The following is a 16,329-nucleotide window of genomic DNA, read 5'->3' as shown; positions in this document are numbered from 1 at the left end:
ATATATATATATATATATATATATATATATATATATATATATATATATATATATATATATATATATTGTGAGCAAGTGTGTTACAATACTCCCAGCAAATCTGGTACCTGGCCCTTTAAGAATTCAACGGTCGGTTCTCTAAACCTCCTTGCGGTCTGTTCTGTTCTTACGATCTCGCGATAGCCTCACCTCAGTGGCGGCTGTGTGGCCCCCTGTCTTAGTCCGGACGGAGTTGTTTCTGACGTTTGAATGAAATACAGTGCAAATTACCTCCACGTTGGACCCAGGAAATAATGGCTTCAGCCTTGGAGCAGTTTGTGAACAATGTGCGGCAGCTCTCCGCTCAAGGTAGGGTTGATAAACTCATTAGAGTCTGAAGTATTAGCTAGTTAGCTAGCATATGCTATCCAATGCCTTGCCGATAGCTAGGCAGTCAAACTGGTCAGAGGCTTCTTTTTGCTTTATCATGTAAACACATCGCTAAAACGACCTTATGCCGCTGTAGTTCCTATGTAAACTACCACGAGTAGATGCGGTATTACACAAGGACCCGAAGGATAACTGCATAACGTGCATGTCATCAAACTAGATGTGAAAATTATACTTTTTGTTTTTGATCTAGAAAATAATTTCTGGGGACTGCCTACCGGTAGTCCCGCCCTAGCCTCATATGATTGGCTAGCGGACTGAATTGGCAAATATTATTGGCTCGAAGTCATCTGTCAATCCTGCTCGCATTACCTCTGTTGCAAGGCCTTGACAGGACACTTGGCCAGCCGATTCCAATTGAAATGCCCATCCGCAGCGCGGCGGCTATACACAGTTTAATGAGTCCGTGTGTCCTCTAGGTTTATAAAAAATTGTCTCTTAGGTTTCGTAAACAAGAACATTCCTATTTTATCCAATATTTGACCACTTAAACAACAAAGAAAATGTATCACTGTGCATTATTTCTCCTATGTTAATACAACAACTTTACTGATAATAGCTTTAGTGGGGTTGTGATCATACTGATTGTGTCTAGTCTTTGTAGCGTTTCCAGCTAAGTTTTTGTCCATGTGTCCTCCTTGTGTGCTTTGCATGTAATAATAACCTTGTGAAATAGAAACCTGATGACATTAAATCTCAGCATAACAACCTGGTTTAATTCTACATCTGGTGGGCTGGTGTCAAAAATTTAATCTGCACCTAGACCTGCAACACAAGCTACCTTAAGCCCATAGAAAGACACACTAGTTTGGACTTCCCAAAGATTTAAAAGGTCGGTACAAAAAGTTAAGTGTGGCTAAATTTCTCAATGTTGACCTCAATTTTCCTTCATCCCTCCAGGCCAGATGACTCAGCTATGTGAGTTGATCAACAAGAGTGGGGAGCTGCTGGCCAAAAATCTGTCCCACCTGGACACGGTGCTGGGGGCCCTGGACATCCAGGAGCACTCCCTAGGTGTGCTGGCTGTGCTGTAAGTTTCCACTATAACTTTCTTCTGTCTCAGTTACCACATGACAAGAAATTTTTCTCATCTGCGTTAAAGTTTTTTTTCCCCCTCTAACTGGTTTATTATTATTATTATTATTATCATTAATAATATTAATATTTATTTTTTTTATTAGTTTAGATTTTGGTGTTTCACTGCACTCTGCTTTCATTCCGCTGTTCTTGGCCAAGATATTCTCGTAATGTTGTGTCTGTTGAAGGTCATGTTGTACTTTTTGTGTTCGTTGAGGAAGAGGCGGTAGTTCTTTAGAGGAAGTCTCGTGGAAAAATGACAGAAGGTTGGAGCCAGCTCAGGATTTAGAGGAAAATGAGAGGAAAAGTTGACAGATAATAATAATTTCCTGCATATGATGTTATATTGAAAGGGAATAATCTCTCTCACTTCTTCAAATTGTTTCCTTTCTTTAAAATTTCCACACATTCTCTGTGCTATAGCAAATCCCGTACAGACATGACACTGTTAAAGGTTATTTGTTGCATTTACAACTGATAATAAATAACACAGAAATGAAAGCGATTATTTCCTGTTTACAAAATCAATCTCGCTTCTGCTTACCCAACATTGAGTCTGATCAATACATTTCCCTACTTACCGAAAACTCAGCCCTTTAGCTTTAAATGATTTTTAAAAATCAGCCAAACTAATGCAAAGTTTTGGCTAACCCCCCTTCCTTCCTTCCTTCCTTCTTTCTGCTTTTGCTCCAGATTTGTGAAGTTCTCCATGCCAAACATCCCTGACTTTGAGACGCTCTTCTCCCAAGTCCAGCTCTTCATCAGTACCTGCAATGGGGAGCACATTAGATATGCAACAGACACTTGTAAGTCTCGTTGTTCAGCGAACTTGTTTTGTGTCAAGTTTTTTTATTTTTTTATTTGTTTTTGTGATTGTTAAGACAGAAGCATTTTGTGTGCATTTCTAGCTGAGCTGTCATGAATCGCTACTTTTGTTCATATATTTTACACAAGTTTGTATAAATGTTGTTGGTATCAGTCACAGCTTTGTATCAGCGGTTTGAAATCTGTTATATGGATTTGTGGATCTGGCAGAATCCACATGGCTAATCATAACTCCTCTGTTTTCCTGCCACAGTTGCTGGTCTCTGCCACCAGTTGACAAACGCACTTGTAGAGCGGAAACAGGTAAGAACGTCTCTTTCTATCATTCTGAGCCTAATGCAACTAAATGGTGATGTAGTTTAGGCTTGACAGAAGTAGGGCTTTGATGTAAAGGTGAATGCTTAACAAAAAAACAAAAAAAAAAGAACGCAGTTGCATTTTTAAATGTTCTTTTTGTAAGAGAACTGTTAAGATTTGTTCATGATACATCTCCCTAGAAGAAAATGCCTTCTGCATTCTCTGCCCCTCTGTAGATTATGCAGTATGTAATACTGTTGCACTTGTGCCAAGCAGTTTGTTTTCATTCAGCCTGTGCAGTAGGCTGCACCATTGTGGCTGCTAATGAAGATCAAGAAGCTTTAATATCAGCGGAAAGAACAGAAAGCAGGCAGGCTTTCTATATTTCCGTGTGCTTCTGTAATTCTTGGTTTTACACTTGATGAGTCTGACTTTAGTTTGTGGCTTCAGAACTTTCGGCTTCTGTCAGAGGCCAGATGTTTTTAAACAGTGTGTATTTATCTGCGGGCTGCTGATGTAGTGATATCCACACAATAGTAGCTCTTGATGCTAAAGGGGTTAGGGCCTTTCCTGTCAGCAGTTCATTTGATATCACTCACCCTACGCGCAACCATTGCTATAAACTTGTCAGCATTTCCTACTGAATTAGATTGTGTTTGTGGCATCGGGTGCTTTTTTTAAGGAGTTGGTATCAGAGTAATCCTTTTCAGTTGGTTCGTCATTGCTTGGATGGGCATGAAGTGAATGCAATAACAGTAGTCCTTGTTGTGGTTCTTAGCTTCAGTGAACAAGCAACCTGTTGCTGGTGCTAATTATAACGTGCAAGAACTACCACCACCAGCTACAGTTCATGATGGTGGATGAGAGACTTTGGCGAGTAACATTAAGGATGGCCACAACAGCAAGCAAGATTGCAGCAACTGAACTTTCAAAATAAGGGCGAGGAGACTGCCAGCAGGCAAATGTATACTTGGGTGTTGATATATCTGGTTGGCCAAATCAAGTCTGTGTGTGGGGAAACACTGCGAGTGTATTTATCCGCGCGCTCACAAGTAGCAGGAGAGTCACATGACCCTGCTGTCTAATACAGCACCCAACCCCCATCCCCTAAACTTCCTTCCACCTGAATGAGCATGTTAGTGTTTATCCCCTAAATGCTGTGTGGCCTACATAGTGTGTGTGTGTTGCATTTACCTTGCAGCTAAAACCAATTTCCCCCCTTTGGTCAGAATGAAATGAGTCAGTCACAATCATTTTTCGTCACAGGGCTCACATGAGTCATTCCATCACTAAGACAGCGCTGAGTTTCAGCACCACAGTGGAGCATGTTTTCCTTTCCCTTCTTGATCTAAATATTTTAGCGTGTTCTTCAAGCCCTGACTGTTTCCAGCATGTTTGGGTGTCTCAGGATGACTTTCAGCTTAGTAACTCACAATTTCTCCTCTTCTGACAGCCATTGAGGGGTGTTGTGGTCCTAAAACAGGCAATAGACAAAATGCAGATGAACACAAACCAACTTACCTCAGTTCACGCAGACCTGTGTCAGGTAAGTTCTTAGCATCACCCCACTTGTAATCCCAGCACATCTCCTTTTCCACATGCAGTCTAAGCCACTCGTTCACTTCTTATGTTCTTCTGCAGCTGTGTTTGTTAGCAAAGTGCTTCAAGCCAGCCCTGCCCTTTTTGGAGGTGGACATGATGGACATCTGCAAGGAGAACGGAGCCTACGACGCAAAGCACTTTTTATGTTACTACTACTATGGTGGGATGATCTACACGGGCCTCAAAAATTTTGAAAGAGCACTGTATTTTTATGAACAGGTACTATCTTGGGCTCTTTACGGTCTTTTTGTTGCCAGTAATTCGCCTGAATTTGAACTTTCTTTGCGGGATCACTGCACATGATTTTGTTTTTAATGTTCTGCGACAGGCAATAACCACTCCAGCCATGGCAGTGAGCCACATCATGTTGGAAGCCTATAAAAAATACATCCTGGTGTCACTCATTCTCCACGGCAAAGTGCAGCAGCTGCCCAAATACACCTCACAAATAGTAGGGAGGTTCATCAAGGTAAGGATGCATGACGCGTGGGTGATATTTTTCTTTTTAGAGGTGTAGCCAAGAAGTGTCATTTTCTAAAAGCACCAAAAAATAGTAATAATAATAGCGTATAGACGCTCAGTAATGTATACATTAACATTTAGGTTCATGCATACAGAATCAGTGATACAGATCGACAGACTGGCTGTTAAACTGTCGTGTTTTTTGCCTGCTAGACTGAGTCTCAGTGGGAGGGTGAGCCATTCATTTTGTTAGCTAGAATGTGGAAAAGCTCTTAAGTTGAATTTCATGAAACGTCATAGATAAGTGGAGCTCGGGCAAAGGAAGAACTCGCTAACATTTTTCTTTAAAGTTACAATAAGGGCATCAGCATTGGTGTAGGCATCAGGGGTAGGATGTGCTCACTGAATGCACTTCAGTTATTGTTTTACACTAATTGTAAAGTAAACGCCTCTGAGCACCTAAAAGACTGAAAGATGAATCATTACTTGGACAGAGTCAAAAGCACTAATTTCTATCAGATTTGATAAAAATACCATCACATACGAGGTGAACACAAAGGCTCACCTGTGATTTTGCCTTTTATGTATCAGACAACCGCTCACACAGAAAGTTGTTTGGTTTTTTTTTTTTCTTCTCCCACACTGTGCAGCGCTGCTTTGTAGCCTCACGGCTCACCTGATAACTAAAGAGCTCACTCACTCAACTGAATGCAGCAGAACAGAGAGTCAGTAAAAGCAAGCAGATCAAGATGTCAGTGTGACGCAGTAGAAACTTTTTTTTTTTTAAATCAAAAATGTACTGTGGGCTGTGAAAAGCAGCAAAATCTGCTAACAAAGTTTCTAAGTTTCAACAACAACTAATATTTGGAACAGTTGAATATTTATGTCCAGCCGTAGTGTGAGCCCATCAGGAAAAGCCACTTATTTATTTTGCTGGTACTGAGCTATCAATCTATAATTGCATTTGCTTTTTTTTTTTTGCTTTTTTTTGTGTGCCTCTGCCCTCAGCCCCTGAGCAACGCATACCACGAGTTGGCTCAGGTTTACACCACCAACAACCCGGCCGAGCTGCGCAGCCTGGTCAACAAACACAGCGAGACTTTCACACGAGACAACAACACGGGGCTGGTCAAACAGTGCCTCTCCTCTCTCTACAAGAAGAATATCCAGAGGCTAACAAAGGTGGGCTGTGTGTGTGTGTTTTCTTTGTGATGTGTGTGATATTAACACACTCCCGAGGCCTTCAAGAGAGTAGCTTCACTGGATAGCTTGTGCAACTTTACTTTAGGAATTTTTCAGTTGTAGGAAGAGAGACGTCAAGAACGTAGAAATGTCTCGGGCGTCTCAAATGATCTGTGGCGCAGTTCATTAGAGGTCACTATAATCAAAATGAAAGGAAACACAGCCAAAACATGGGTGTGCCAAGACAGATGCTGACATCTGATAACCGGCTGTTGGCCCATCTTTGCTAAAACGACTAACAACAATGACTCTTGAGCTTTCAGTTTCCACCTGTTGGGTCATCTTATTCACATTACCAACAAGACAGAAGTTAGAGGAGCTGTGGGACACATAAAACTTGAGTTTCACACTCCATACAGCCTATAGGTTAAATCCAGGCCCAGTGCTGTCTGGATATCACTTTAGGTTATCTTTTAGGTTCATGTTGCACATGCCAGCTCAAACAGAGGGGCACACATCCAAAGCACCAGCTAGCCAGACAATCCAAAGAGTACTGAGAGCTTCTTTATTGACCTTAAAGAGACGTTCGTTGGGTTGTCAAGGGATGTATTTGAAACAAGCAGGAGTTTAGATGGTGGGTTTTTGCCCATTCACTAGATTTGATATTAGTGTTTCCTCTGTGCGGACCCCACAGACCTTCCTGACGCTGTCTTTGCAAGACATGGCGAGTCGAGTGCAGCTTTCAGGCCCGCAGGAAGCAGAGAAATACGTCTTACACATGGTGAGTTGTCCAGAGAGACCGAAGCACAAAAAACACAATCCAGTTGATGCTGATGGATATCATGATAGCATACTTATAGTTGTACTACAAAGTCTTATATCTGTTGTGTTGGACTGTTTTGGACTTGAAGGCCTTAACGGCCATATAACAATAATCTTTGCGCTGGATTTTCTGCATTCTGCTTGTTTTCTTCTTTGCAGATTGAAGATGGTGAGATCTATGCTAGCATTAACCAAAAAGATGGTATGGTCTGCTTCCATGACAACCCTGAAAAATACAACAACCCAGCAATGCTCCACAAAATTGACCAAGAGGTGTGGAGGCTCAGATCTGTGTTCACTGTTCTTGTGCTTTGCATGGATTCTTTGCAGTTGCAATACACAAATCCTGCATGAGTTTTAAAAAATGAGCACGTGTCTTTTTTTTTTCTCTCTCTCTTTTCAGATGTTGAAATGTATACAGCTGGATGAGAAACTAAAGTCTATGGATCAGGAAATCACAGTAAACCCACAATTTGTGCAGAAGGTGAGGCGGGGCTCCAGCAGCAGTCTGAATATGTAGAGTTTTGTATATGGATGTGGTTGCAGGCCATAAACACATTTGTTTTTTCTTATTGGGAATGTTAAGTTTAATGGCACCTACACCAGTGAGCCACAATATTAAAACCACCTGTCCAATATTGTGAAAGTCCATGCTGCCAAGAGAGCTCGGACACAGCTGGCAAAGTAAAATCCACAAGAATATCAGGAAGCAGGTTTTCCCAGTAAAATGTTTATTTAACAAAAACAGTCGGTGGTTGTTTTAATGTTTTGGCTTATGTGTGTATTTTTGGTAGAATGAGCCAGACTAAAGATGTTCTCCTGTCGGCGTGTATGTTGTCCAAAAAGTTCCAATATTAAACTTTGTATTGAAGCAGAGGATAAGATGCTTAGAGGTTTAGAAACAGTGTGATCACTGTTTGTTGCACATGTGGCGGTATAGTGTCTAGCGTGCCTGAGCAGATTGTGTTGCCGAGTCACATGGTGTCTTCAGTCACTGTTTCATGAAATCCATTGCTGGGCGTTTGATAAACACTTACTCTGTAATGCTCCCTTTTCAGTCTAACTAACACACCGCTTGTTACACAATGTGCGATCATAAGGTTTCACATTTCCATCATAAAAACCGAAAACTACACCCGATTCAAATTATATATCTCCCCCTTCAAGGTTTCCAACTGTGCAATTCAGAAAACGGTCCTAGCCCGGTGCTTCTTTTTCCCTTTTTAATGATTGCACCCTGGATGTCCTGTTTTGACCGCTTGCCCTTGTGTGTCTACATTACACCGTGTTGATAAAACCTGCACAAACTGGCACATTGGCTTCCGTTTCAAACTACCCCAACCTTCCGTATGGAGGGTGGCGAGCCTTTGACTGTAGACAAAAACCAAGACGCTGTTTTGGATGAAGAATCTGATCCAAGCTTATCAGGTCGGGAATGTGACCACAAGAATGTTTTCCCTTTTAATCTTTTGGGCCGTTTGTGGGGTCGTTCACCCTAAACTCAGGTGTAGGAGCCTTTCCCAGCTATTACAGCGTGAGAATCATTTTTCTTAATCAAATATCCAAGTTAGGCTCACTTTCTATCAAATTGTGCACCATTGTGCTCATAAAACTTGTTTAATTTGTCGAATCTGGCTAAAGTTAGCAGCAACCTTCCTTCCTTGCAGGCTTGCTAGGTTTTATATCAGTTTAATCTTACATATGACATACAAACGCTTATTTTCTACAGAAGCTAACTGGTTTGCACAGCTGTCGTCTTGCTTATAGTTCACCTCGTTTGTTTACACCTTTCCATCATTGAGAGGCGCTGCCTGGGCTAGTCGTACATTGCGTTTAAATCTTTTTTTTGTCATCCACGTATCAAACAGGCCGTCTCGACTCATTTTGTAATTTTGGCTGTAAATTTACTAAATAATTCTCAGTTTTCAGGAACTATTTGAATTTTCTCTCTGGTCCAAAATGGTTGAGGACCTACAATAATGTGAAGCGCACATTATTGTATTGAACAGACAGATGGTAACATCTGTCTGTTCAGACAGTAGTACCTTGTGAATACTTTCTGCTACCACTATACACCAAATATTGCTGTAAAGCTCGTCTTCCCTTCCTTCCAAAACAGTTTTACATTTTGTCTCTAGAACAAACGGTGAAGGAGTTAGACATTTAAAGAGTGCTTGTAAAATGGGCCCGCTGGCAAGCCGATGATAAAAAAACAAAGTTAACTGACTTGGATTTTCAGTGCCAACAAACAAGGACAGCAACTTTTAAACGTCCAGTCAACTAGCTGCACACTTCCTTATTGTATATATCAACACAAACTGGGGGAAAAGTCTCAGGAGTTAGTTCCCAGAATGGCAATACAACCTACCATCAAGTGATATAGGGTATGTAGGAAGAAGATGAGACCTGAAAAAAACAATCAGTCATTGTTGGTGGAAGTGCAGCAGAAACTGGTTTGCAACAGTGGCTCGGCCTGATGTGTTCAGATAACAGCTCTGACGTTTTGTGTTGTTTTGTTTTTTTTTTGTTTTTGTTTCCCCTTCAGAGTATGGGATCGCAGGAGGATGATGTCGGTAGCAAAACGTCTAGTTATTCCTGAGGGGCCTTGGATGGGGAGAGAACGCTGCAGCCACTCCAACACGTTCTTCCCAGGATGAGTTGGATTTTTTTAAAAGAGGAAAAACAAACATTCTATCTCACATAAGGACATTGGTCAAGGAAAATCTAATTGTGTGGAATGATGATAAATTTGGTTATTCTTACTTCACAGTGTCTTAAGGATAACAAAAGATCCTTACAGAAAAAGGAGAAAAAAAGAAAAAAAATTACAATTTTGTCAGTGTTTTATTTATCAATGTTCAGGTTGAAGCGCCACTGCTACATTAACAGAAATCACAATAATAAAAACTGGACTTATTTGTTCCAAACGTATGTGAAAAATCTCACTGTTTGTTTTGGTTCTGCTGCATGATGGCTGTGACTTTGAGGGCATTACGTACGAGGTCAAACATCTAAAATTGACGAAGAATGAATCTGATAAAATTCTGCATTTGTAAAGACTGCAAGCGATCGTTTCCCTCTCACTCCTGCCAGTTAGAATGTAGATATCATCAATGGTGAATCTGTCCACATGGACATGCCCTTGACCAAAACTCGGCACAATGGAGGAGTCGTTCACAATCTGGTGCACTGTTTTGTTTTTCGTTTTTGTTTTGTTTTGTTTTTTGTTTTTGTTTTGTTGAGGTTTTTTTTTTTTTTTTAGGTCGGATCCACTAGAGGTCGCTAGAGCACTGTACAGAAAACCGATTTGACAGCTTGTTATTACTATTGGTGAAGTCAACAGATGAAACCAAACTGTCATGTAATTTTGGGAGCTTGAGCTTGGCGATTGTGGATCTGTTAATAATAAATTGTTTAAGAATATAGTTCTGGGTTTCATGCCTTTATGGAAAGATTCTCTTCGACACGGTTCCTCGTCTTTACGGTGTGTTTCAATTCTCATCCATTCATGGACTGTCACCTTTTTTTTTTTTTTTTTTTTTTTTTTTTTTTTTGATTGATACGCTGAAGCTAATTTTCGCTTCAGCCAATGAACGTACATATGCAAGCGGATGTGGTTTGCTGGAGAATTCCACCAATCAAGACGAAGCGCCCTTCTTTTTAGAGGCAGGACTTTACCCGCTGAACGAAAGTTGGCACATGTCAATCATATGCAGCACTCGGCCGTGATTGGTCCGTCGCTATGAATGAGGTGGGTCTTAACGACACTCGCCGTGTAAGCTACTGTTGAAATTCCAATGCTAACCAACTTTAGCCAGCTTGCTAACATGTAACTGAGCGACTGTGAAGAACTACTTGTAAAGCGGTATAGTTGGATTTAAATACATAAATGATACATATCTCCAAAAGAGGCATATTGTAAAATTCGTCTTCATGCTTGCTACTGCGCGTGTCTCAGCTACTGCAACCAGGACATGTCCAGTTAGCCAGAACGCAGCACTCGGTGGATAACGAACCCTGGCAGAGCTAGCCAGTCAGCCTGCTTGGACTGGGTCTGCTTTGAGAGATTTGAACAGGTTTCGTCGCTCAGTGGGCAGTGAAGCCGGATGCTGTGACTACCATGAGTCCCGCAGGCTGCCCCCATGTCAACGGCTTCAAAGTGGACAACTGGAAGCAGAACCTGAGGGTCATTTATCAGTGTTTCGTGTGGAGTGGTTCAGCTGAGACCAGAAAACGCAAGGTAACGACTGTTTAGAAGGGACCCTTAATGTACGACAGTGTATGCGTGTGTTTGTGTGCTGAGCTGCCGTCGTGTGCGTGGATAGTTCCCCGCCCTTCCACAACAACAGACGCTGAATGCCAAAGTACCGCTTTCCCCCTCAGCCAAATACTATCCAAGCTCAGAGACTTGTTTTAGTCTCAGTGTCGCGCCTAAATGCCACTCTGAGCACCTCACCACAGCTGCAGTGTCCTCAAACTGATGCAAACTACTAGCATGTCACCCAGTTAACCCCCAAGCTGCTGAACGTTAGCTTAGATCAAAGCTAGAGTCCGCATGATGGATCAGCAAGCTGATGATGTGCATGTGTTTGCGCTGCGCCTGCTGTGGCTCCACTTCCTCCCACCAGCAGACCGCAGGCCAGTGTTACACGGTGGTGTTTTCTCGCTTATTGGGGCACTGATGGCTCTGAAATCAGCCAAGTACTCCTTATCTCTTGTCCTCATAAACCTATGATAACAGATATGCAGCATGGCCGTGTTTGTTCAGCATTACAGGATGAACAAGGTTTAACAGGTAAAGCAACAGAATATGTGACTTCAGTTACGCTGCAGTTGGAAATATTATTTTTCTTCTTCTTTGTTTATTTTTTTTAATAATCATGCCATTATGTAGATATATAGCATGCTTTGTTTGCATTATCTGTATGTATACTGCACTGGCTTAAGTCCAGGAGACATATATACAGAAATAAATGGTGCGTATGCAGATGGTATATGTACTGTATGGTCTCTTCCTGTGCCCCTGGAGGGCCAAAATCCCTTCTTATTGTTAAATCTGTGGGACACCTCTCCACATGGGGAAACTGTTACACCAGGTGGTTCTTTTCCGCCTGTCATGCACTTGTTTTCTTTTTATCCAGCTGGAGAAGTCTGTTGACAGTCATAGATTAGATTTTCCAGTCTAGTTTCAGGTCCAAGACAGTCTTTAATTTGACCCTGAACAATATTTCGTCCGCCAAGTTTATCCATACATTATTGTTATTCAGCGAGCATTGGTGTATCCAGGTATTTTGGCTTGCTGCTCACTCTGCACCTACACTGGGTTGCTGCAGGGATGCAACAAAGGGAAAGGACAAGTATTGTGATTCCAGGGCCATTCAAAACAACAATGGCAAAAAATTGCATACATTCTGACAGTCAAGCAGCAACACTTGAAAGTGTTACCTGTGGAAAATACAGGTCTGACAACTCCTTAATCACCCACTCGCCACTCTGCTTCGTCCATTACCTCAGGCGTCAGCCTCAGCACTGTGTACATCAGACAGTCCGCTGACCTTCAGATGTAGATTGAATGCTGAGTATTGGTTCACCTTGAGAATTCAAAGGCTCAGTTCTTTGACTCACTTCACTGACAATCACACAAGTGTTTTATCTCATCTGAATGGCGACAACATTGAATTTTATCAGTCCACTGCAGAGTAAAACTGCATTTTCTCACCGCAATCCTAATGTGATATTTTTAAATTGTAATAAAACATTTAACATTTTATTTTCTGTATATTAAACATGGCCAAAGTTTCAAACAATGACGTCAGCATATCCTCTGGTAAATCTTGTGTGTCAAAGGCTTCAGGCAGGTTTTTTTTCCCCTACACTTGTCTGTATGATGTCAGTAAGAGCAGATATTCCTAATATGGTCAGGCACACGGCCCTGGTTGTGAGCACAGAAGCTCCGCCCACCTACTCTTCAGCTCATCTCTTTATGAGGTGCAGCCAGTCAAATAACAGTTGGCTTGGGAGCGGGAGGATAGACACCTAAAACTGATCATTTCAAACAGTGGAAGAACTCAGCAGCTGCACTTAGGCCCAGTAAGATTAAAAAAAAGGATTAATTTGAACTGTGAAAAATGCAGACCCACTAGTACAGCCCAGGATTGACAATAAGGATCTGGACATGGTCCTTTTTAACAGCCAGTATAGGCTGCTCAAGGGGCCATGAAATAAGACCATGTTTTAAAATTGGTGAGTCACTACTAAACGTCAGAGCTTAGCAGATTTAGCAGTATTTTCTGTCCTCCTAAGGCTGTCTTCTACTAGCTTGTGCCACTGCAACACAAAGTAGATTTAATGTGAAAGAGGCCCGCTGAGTATCAAACCCAGAGCTGGTGGCAAAAATAAACAAGGTCAATGAAGTATTTGCCATTATGACAGTGGCAGCTGTTGCTTTAAATTTAAGTTCAGCTTCATTTTTTAGCCCTCTGTTTTTTTTCTGTGTTGAACATTTACTCTTTCCACTAGTGTCAAGGTCACACACTCCAACAACAACCAAATCTTAGTATCAGACATATCAACAAATCAGATTTACCTGGGTGTTTTCAGTGGCACAGCTGATATTTATGCCACCGGGCTAAATGTTGCAAAATAGAGTGATGACTGTAAAACAGGTCAGTTATTTCTTAGTTTGCCTGGGACAAAGGAGGAAATAATTGATTAATCTTCATACGTCTTGATGCATTCTCAATCACCCAGGAAAGTAAAACTCCAAAAGTTGATTCTGTTCATCTGGACGTAGCGTTTTATGGGAGAAACGTTTCGTCACTCATCCAAGTGACTTCTTCAGTCTCAGCTGACTGCAGGTTTCCCTAAATCTTATAAACAGTACATTTGCATAATGACTGAAACCAGCCCACTGAAGGAACAATGGGCTGGGAAACCAAACAACCTCTGGCGAAGCGGATGGCACAACACAGAAGAGCTACCTCGTCCGGCCAGGACTCTGCAGTCTGTTTACACCTACAGGCCAGTGGACACTCTTTCAATGATGAGGATGTACACATCCTGGACAGGGAAGAACGCTGGTTTGAGCGCGGCGTCAAGGAGGCCATTTACGTGAAAAGGGAAAGACCATCTCTGAATCGAGGAGGGGGCCTAAGGGTACATCTTTCGCCATCTTACAATGCTGTGATTGCAGCCATTCCCCAACTCTCTGTGAATGGTACTCATGGCCATTGGTCAGTGGTTGTTGATCAATGGTCATGAGAATTTGCATAATTATGATTAAGGAACTGACCTCCCAGCCCATTGTTCCTTCAGTGGGCTGGTTTCAGTCATTATGCAAATGTACTGTTTATAAGGTTTGGGGAAACCTGCAGTCAGCTGAGACTGAAGAAGTCACTTGGATGAGTGACGAAACGTTTCTCCCTCAAAACGCTACGTCCAGAAGAACAGAATCAACTTTGGGAGATTAATCTTCATAAATAAATATCAGTTTGTTGTTTGGGATGGCAGGCTACGACAACTTTTCCCTAAATGAATGAGGCAGGTGTTGCTGCATTGGCGCACAGTGTAATAATCTTCTCACTTTACACTTTTCTAACCAGCAACTTTCCATCCCATTACCCTCTCCGGTTCTCCCCGCCTACTGGTAGCTCGTCTCTGACATCGCAGCATTTGGAGGAATATGACACAGTTGGAGGTTGGCTGTTCTTCGGGTGTTAGAAGAACCACAAGGCCTCTTAATACACAGTACACAGTGTTCTAAACCATAACTACTGCGCAGTGTATATGTGCTCAGGCTCTTACTGACAGTTTGGGATGTGGAGATGTAGAGCAGAGAAGATGACACAAATCCTACATGAACACAGCGTCCTTGGGGGAATAGCAAAACAGACGTGCACACTGTAACAATGACAGCCAGAAGAATGAGTGACGAAAGATTGTTGCATATTGATGGGTATTTTCATAATTCATGTGCTGTCCGAGCAGTTTTGCATGGAGGGGTGTGTGTGTGTGTGTGTGTGTGTGTGTGTGTGTGTGTGTGAGACTGGAATAAGAATGTCTTTTTTTTTCTATCTGTGTCCCACATTTAGACTCACAAGAGAAGCATGTTTTTAAATCATGAACAGCAGAGGTGGTACTCAATGAGGAATAAGCCCAGATGAAAAGTTTTTAATCTAGAGGGTTTTAGGCTTTTTTTTTGGTAATATAAATCTCAAAAAACACTACATGAATCAAGCAAATGTGTGACATTTGTCAGAACCCTCATCTGTTTAGTAAGACAAGGTTGTTACGAACTAACCCTATGGTAACAACTATGAAGCTACTGCTTAGCTGTACAGTGTAAACTGAAATGGGTGGGAGGTAACTGTGACCTCTCTCTCATCCTTGTGATCACAGTAGTTTAGGAAAACCTGGCAAGAAGCTTGTTTTACATGGCAAATATATTGACTTAAACTAAAGGACGATTTATATTTATGAAATCTATTTAAATTACAGTGTGTACTCTGTGGTTTAAATAGATTTCAAACACTTAGATTTCATGCACTGTCTACAATGTCTAATAAGTCAACTTCAAATTATGTAAAGTTCTGTACAAACGCTGCCAGTATTTTAAATTTAGTTGCACACTGGGACTGTCGTCAGTCTACACAACTATGTATATTGATCTGGATAGATGTGGATAGAAACGGCATAAAACTCCAAGGCTACTACTTACTACTTCTTGCTTTCTTCCCCATTCTGAAGCTTTGTTCAGCAACTTCAGAGAGACGTCTTTAGGCATGTAGAAATGTTCAGAGCACTGAGTTGCTATCAAGCAAGTGGCTAATTGGGTAACGATAACAAGCATTTTAGTTGTGTCTAATAAAGTGGCTTGTGAGTGTGTTTCACAGATATTGTAATTTTTCTTAAATTGTTCAACTTTTTGATTCAATCCCGTTTTATTCATACAGTGCTTAATTACAGTTACCTATATTGTAAGGTAAAGGCCCCACAATAATGGAGGGAAAACCCCCAACAATCAGATGACCCCATATCAGCAAGCGCTTGGCAACAGTGGGAAGGAAAAACTGGCTTTTAAACAGGATGAAACCTCCAGCAGAACCAGGCTCAGGGAGGGGTAGCCATCTGGTTAGAGGTGACAGGAGATAGTGATGGTAAAATAAACTAGAATCAGGCAGCTAGCTTACCTACAGTACTCTCAACTATATGATGCCAGATGCCATACATTTATGAGAATCTCTGCCTTTAGAGATGTTAGAGTTTACTCCTTTTTTTCTTTTTGCAAAGCCAATCTAGTTGTTTCTTCTGAACTTTATGCAAAGCTGAGCTAACCTGATTATAGAGGAGGAACACAATAGTTTTGAGTTTTGTGAAGGAAAAGGTTTATTTCCTATAATGTGAAAATTTCCTTAAAATAAATTCTACATGCAGTTTTAACTTCTCTTCATATTGGTTGTATTGTTTTATTTATTTATTGTTTTTACTTCTGTTGACATTGATAATTTAGGGTTTTAGACGTCTTGGTCATGCACGTCAGGTAAAGACAGCATCATTTGTCACGATCCTTACATCTTCTAAATTGAGCACCAAACTGTACTGTCACTCTGCCTTTCCATTTTATGTATATTAGCT

At 41.3% G+C, this 16,329-nt stretch overlaps 2 protein-coding genes across 3 annotated transcripts in view; both read left to right on the top strand.

Moving 5' to 3' along the window:
* Nucleotides 1-161: 161 nt before the first annotated feature.
* On the top strand, nt 162-9,627 carry cops3 (COP9 signalosome subunit 3). The gene is made up of 12 exons (XM_031752541.2): nt 162-348; nt 1,330-1,459; nt 2,200-2,312; nt 2,585-2,634; nt 4,082-4,174; nt 4,270-4,449; nt 4,559-4,699; nt 5,701-5,874; nt 6,569-6,655; nt 6,856-6,969; nt 7,100-7,180; nt 9,242-9,627. The coding sequence occupies exons 1-12, from the start codon at nt 294-296 to the stop codon at nt 9,293-9,295; spliced, it is 1,272 nt and encodes a 423-aa protein (XP_031608401.1). The 5' UTR covers nt 162-293; the 3' UTR covers nt 9,296-9,627.
* Nucleotides 9,628-10,407: 780 nt separating this feature from the next.
* usp22 (ubiquitin specific peptidase 22) overlaps nt 10,408-16,329 on the top strand; it is a 30,386-nt gene continuing 24,464 nt past the window's right edge. The window contains exon 1 of one of the 2 annotated variants that reach the window (XM_031752542.2): nt 10,408-10,936. In XM_031752542.2, coding sequence (XP_031608402.1) covers nt 10,817-10,936 — 120 coding nt within the window. In that variant the 5' untranslated portion in view covers nt 10,408-10,816. The remainder of the gene's footprint in view (nt 10,937-16,329) is intronic. The other variant, XM_039616671.1, reaches the window with a different exon arrangement.

Source organism: Oreochromis aureus, linkage group 8, assembly GCF_013358895.1.
Source record: "Oreochromis aureus strain Israel breed Guangdong linkage group 8, ZZ_aureus, whole genome shotgun sequence".
In the NCBI taxonomy this organism is placed as follows: domain Eukaryota; kingdom Metazoa; phylum Chordata; class Actinopteri; order Cichliformes; family Cichlidae; genus Oreochromis; species Oreochromis aureus.
Note: the sequence above shows the minus strand (reverse complement) of the source record. Positions and strands in the feature narration are given on the sequence as shown.

What these genes read in the sequence shown, in the direction of transcription:
- cops3 (XM_031752541.2), top strand. Translation starts at nt 294, where the DNA reads ATGGCTTCAGCCTTGGAGCAGTTTGTGAACAATGTGCGGCAGCTCTCC. An exon ending in TAGATATGCAACAGACACTT is followed by an intron (nt 2,313 to 2,584) that starts GTAAGTCTCGTT and finishes TTCCTGCCACAG; the next exon opens with TTGCTGGTCTCTGCCACCAG. An exon ending in TTCACGCAGACCTGTGTCAG is followed by an intron (nt 4,175 to 4,269) that starts GTAAGTTCTTAG and finishes GTTCTTCTGCAG; the next exon opens with CTGTGTTTGTTAGCAAAGTG.